This window comes from Myxine glutinosa, chromosome 9 (assembly GCF_964187855.1).
Source record: "Myxine glutinosa chromosome 9, kmMyxGlut1.1, whole genome shotgun sequence".
Lineage (NCBI taxonomy): Eukaryota > Metazoa > Chordata > Myxini > Myxiniformes > Myxinidae > Myxine > Myxine glutinosa.
In genome coordinates, this window is record NC_136269.1 from 122,901,473 (window position 1) to 122,906,294 (window position 4,822).

Below are 4,822 nucleotides of genomic sequence, written 5' to 3' on the forward strand. Positions count from 1 at the left end.
ACGATAAGTGAAGCTATTTATTCACGTTAACATGGTGTTTCTCCAAGGAGGTAGATCCATTGGGGATGGGGACAAATGAAGTTGTTACAACCTCCATTCTGCGACCCTTCGTCCTCCTGTCAAGTTTGGTTGCGATGGAATAAGTAACGACCGAATGTGTCACAGTCAAACAGACACTAAATTGCGTATTTCAGTATAATGATGGACAATAAAATATCTTGGAGTTTGTGCCTTGCATGGTTGTAAGCAAAATCTTAGCATTCTCACCCACTTAGAAAGTACTAAACATTTGTATGAGCGAGTGAGTCAGTGAGTGGTTAGAAAGAGCTATTAGATGTGGAGCTGGCAGGATGGCCTAGACGAGAGGGATGCACACTCGCCTGGGTCCGAATCCTGACCAGGGTGCGCCATCGCCTGCACAATGAGCAAATGAAACATTCCTGCCATAACTAATGCTGGGAGAGTTTCCACACTTTGGTACAAATCCAGTTTCTGTGAATCAAACCTTCTTTTTAAAACGACTTATTTTGAAAACGATGTTGAAATATTTAATCAACAGCGTAATGTCACATCAATTAAGAGTCATATTTAATGTGTTGCAAGTTCTATTACGTGTGTGCAAACCTAATAACCTATGGATTAACATTAAATGAAGCCAATTAATGCAATCAGCAGCACCACCAGCAGCAGCAGCACCGGACACTGTACGAACCGATCTGCGCGCTGCATACAAACCAACAAACGGTACACATGAAAAGTTACTTACTTTGACGAATCCCTGACTTCAAAGCACAATTACACAACTGAAATGAAAGAACAATCATGATAATGTTATAGATTATGCACAAGTTGATGTCATGCACATGCACGCACACATGTCTAGAAACAAATTTCATTTTTTCAAACAAATTTCAAAACAAAAAACAACAATTCTATTTTTCATGCCAACAAATGCCAACAATGCCAAATGCCAACTAATGCCAACATGCCAACACCAACTAATGGCACCTGTCAGATACGTTTGGGTTTTTATGCAGAATCCCACAAACAGACTCGTCAAACTGGCTCGAGTGTGAACTCAGGGTGGAGGTTCAATTCCCAATCAGATGACAAACCATATGCCCGATTGAGACGAAATTTCAGGGTAGGAGCTACACCCATGCAGAATGTTTTTATAACTGTGACGTCATAGGTCACGTGGTATGGCAGCCATCTTTGATTAAAAGCAAATAATTAAAATATTATTTCTTGGAAACCGCTGAATGGAAAAAATTGAAACTTGGTACATTGTCAAGTACTCCCAATGGGGAACAAAAGCATGATAATGATGACATCATAGGTGAAGTGGCATATCAGCCAAAAATGTTTTAATCGAATTCCTTATCCTAAAAATCTGAAATTGCATGCACATGCCATGACCCATTTGTATTGAAATATTAAATTTATGACATCATAGGTCACATGGTTTGGCAGCCATATTGGATTGAAGGAAAATATTAAATAATTATATCTGAAACCGCTCACCCTATCGATGCGAAATTTTACAAATATCATCTGACAGCACTGTTGCATATAGTTTGAAAATGATGATGTCATAGGTCACGTGGTTTGGCAGCCATCTTGGATATAAAAACGAACCTTATCCGATCAACACGAAACTTCACAAACGTACCCCCTACCCATACATATGCAGAGTGATGGCATCTACCCGTTGTGGGACGATGCAGAGGCATATTGGCGACACAGTCGCATTGTTCTAGTTTTCCCTTGTTACCCGGCTGATTTTTTTGTTTGTTTTTTTGTATACAAGATCGAGGCTCGTGAAAGAGCGAAAAGAGCGATTGATCTGAATCTTGACACATGGAGACAAGACAGTATCCCGCACAATCACCCTCGCTTCAATTTCGGATCATGGGGACTCCCAGGGGTGGTTACCCCCTGAAACTTCGACATCCTGCAGTCGTGCCGAGTGCAATTTCTTTTTTGTGTACCATGCTCGGCACAGAGCGTTGGTTCTGCCGAGGCAGTTTATTGTCTGTCTGTCAGTTTTTTGTTTTTTTTTTTTGTTTTTTTTATGCTCGGCACAGAGCGTTGGTTCTGCCGAGGCAGTTTATTGTCTGGAGTTACATTAATGGATTGGTCGCCACTCCGACAAAGGACGTCAGGCCAGGAATCTGTAATGTGTTCATTGGGCCAGCGATGGTTCACCTACGCTTCACGAAGGAGACTGTGGAATCTTAAACGTACACCAACTAATGGCGGCAGATGGGACACCCAAGTTAACGTCCATCTGAGGAATGGAGCACAGATTTATGAATCGTGCTGCTCATGAAACACCAGGATGACAGTTTATAGCTGGGTTGGGATTCAAAAACAGGCTAGACAGCTCGCAAGTAGGTCATCCTGCTGAGTACAACTCCAACTAAATTAGTCTGACCACAATTTTGTGTCTCCTCCCAAAGGAGGGCAGACATATCGTTCCCTCCACCACCGCAGATGGGCAGAGGTTATGTTTTCACCCTGGTCTGTGTTTGTTTGTTTGGATGTGAACAATATATCCCAAAACGTTATGGATGGATTTGTATGAAACTTTGTGGTCAGGTTGGGGTCGATAAATCAAATTTGAATTTTCTTTTACAAAAGGTAAGTCGAGTGAACTAATCCATCCCAGTTTTTTTCAAATCCCGATATCAAAATAGGGATCTGTATTATAAATGAGGGATGTAAACGCAGGACGTGTGTCTCACACCACCCTGTGTGTACACACACGCATGATTTTCTCCATGTCATCAGGCAATGTCGTGCCATGGTAATGTACGAATGCTTAACCGGAGAGGTGCATTGCGTCATACCATAAAACGAAGTTCTGCGAACGAGGCGGAAATGCACTCCCAAAATCTTCGGTCGTTCTGCATGGAAAATATAGAAACACAGTCATGATCATCCAAAGTGAACTTTCAGGAATTCATGCAAATGTTCGAGGAGTGGCAAACACAGGAAGATGTGAAATGGAAAGTGTCCACAAGAGTATACATGCCATCTACAGAAGGTTCACCACAAATGACGTCAGTTGATTTTTTGTCCGGAATGCGACACGTCACGTCAACACAATACAATACACGTCACTTCCGTCCACAACGTTCGGAGATATCGTGCTCACAGACAGACAAACAGGGGGTGAAAACAACGTCTAAATTGGTCTACCTGAGGTGTCGGAGGTAAAAAAAGAAAAAGAAAAAAAAAAGGTCCTCTGTCGTGGGACATATTCCTCACCAGGTGGACACAGTTACAGTAAACATGGATACCGTACGGCAGATTTAGTCAGCAGGGAAAGCCTGATCGGAACGAGCTCACACAGGATGAATCGATCGCTCGGCCTTCAGCGGCGGACGAGGAAAATAAAATGGCGGATTGAAGATGTGAAGTACAAAGACGTCGAAAAAGAAATCCTTTTTACGAATCGTCAATACATCAACGATGAACACCTGAGGTAAAGTCCGTCTTCATAAGAAAATTGTAATAATTTCTTTTATAAAAACTCACCAATATGATGACCAAATAGAAAATGAAAATCGCGAAAGTGAGGAGCATAAAATAGCGCGTCCGTGCCATCGCTTGTCCGAGTGAACAATACGCGGTTCCACAGAGCGTCACAATGACCGATTGTGACACAACAAAGTCAAATTCAAATTCTTTTTCCTGTCACCTGGCGACTTTTTTTTCCTGTCACCTGGCGACTTTTTCCTGTCACCTGTCGACTTTTTTTCCTGTCACCTGGCGACCTCTTCAGCAAATGTGCTGTACCGATGCAAAAAAAAGGCGATTTTCATTCCCGTTTTTAAAATCCCCTCAACGTCTTCATTGTCGAAATATTTTTTGTTGTCACAACAAAAAGATCATTTTTATTCGTTCTTTAAATAGTTTGTTGCTCCGGCAACGAGACCCTCGTGCTGTTTCACACACTTTGCTGTTCAATATTTCTTCTTCTTCTTCTTTTTCTTCTTCTCCTTCTTCTTCTTCTTCTTCCTCGTGGTCTTCTTCCTCGTGTTTTCTTCGTTCTCGTGTTTTTTTCTGCCTCGTGTTCTTCTGCCTTCTCGTGTTCTTCTTCTTCCTCGTTTTCTGCTGCATCATGTTCTTCTTCTTCTTCTGTTAATCAACCGGATGTGTGCCTGATATAAACCGAAGGGTGTATCAAAAAGGCTTGATTCGTTAGATATCATTCGAAGTATGCTTTATTCAGCAAGAACAGGACAACCTGTAAATCTGTAATACCTGACAATCTGTAATACCTGACAACCTGTAATAGCAAGCGGATCGTGTGATAGAACCCACCGGATTGCATACGTGACCAGTCCAGGTGTTTTTTGTACAGGAGGATCTCACCACGTGGTGCCAGGTCACGTGGAGTCTCTTTACCACCAGGGTAACGCACCTGAGCATACTGAGGGTTTGCCTCAAGCAGTTCCACTTCCTCAATGAGTGGGTCATACTTTGATTGCCGCACATGAAGTTTCAAGAGAACATGTCCAGGTGACGAAAGCCATTTTGACATGTGTCTGCTCTGTCTGAACTTCCTTCCCGTATCAGCACTTGCAAGTCTGCAATTCCACACTCATTGTTCAATACATCTGGGTCATTCAATGCTGCATGATGTGAAAATAAAGCGTTGGCATCCGTAAACGCCTGAAACTTCTTCTCTGAAACCGCTGATGGGATTGCGACCAAATTTGGCACAAATTATATTTGTTGTGTTGTGACTAAAGTTTCTTCACGGCATTAAAAAGGATCGGGGTTTAAGGGGTTTCTACCGAGGGTCAAAGTG

General features: G+C 42.3%; 1 protein-coding gene across 2 annotated transcripts in view; it reads right to left on the reverse strand.

Moving 5' to 3' along the window:
- Nucleotides 1–3,721, reverse strand: part of LOC137434983 (uncharacterized) — a 90,790-nt gene extending 87,069 nt beyond the window's left edge. Inside the window, exons 1-3 of one of the 2 annotated variants that reach the window (XM_068128279.2) lie at nt 3,544–3,721; nt 2,853–2,909; nt 767–803 (exon numbers count right to left, since the gene is read on the reverse strand). In XM_068128279.2, the coding sequence (XP_067984380.2) occupies nt 767–803; nt 2,853–2,909; nt 3,544–3,612 (163 nt within the window). In that variant the 5' untranslated portion in view covers nt 3,613–3,721. Of the gene's footprint in view, nt 1–766; nt 804–2,852; nt 2,910–3,037; nt 3,095–3,543 lie in introns of those variants that run through there. The other variant, XM_078784873.1, reaches the window with a different exon arrangement.
- Between the last annotated feature and the right edge of the window lie 1,101 nt (nt 3,722–4,822).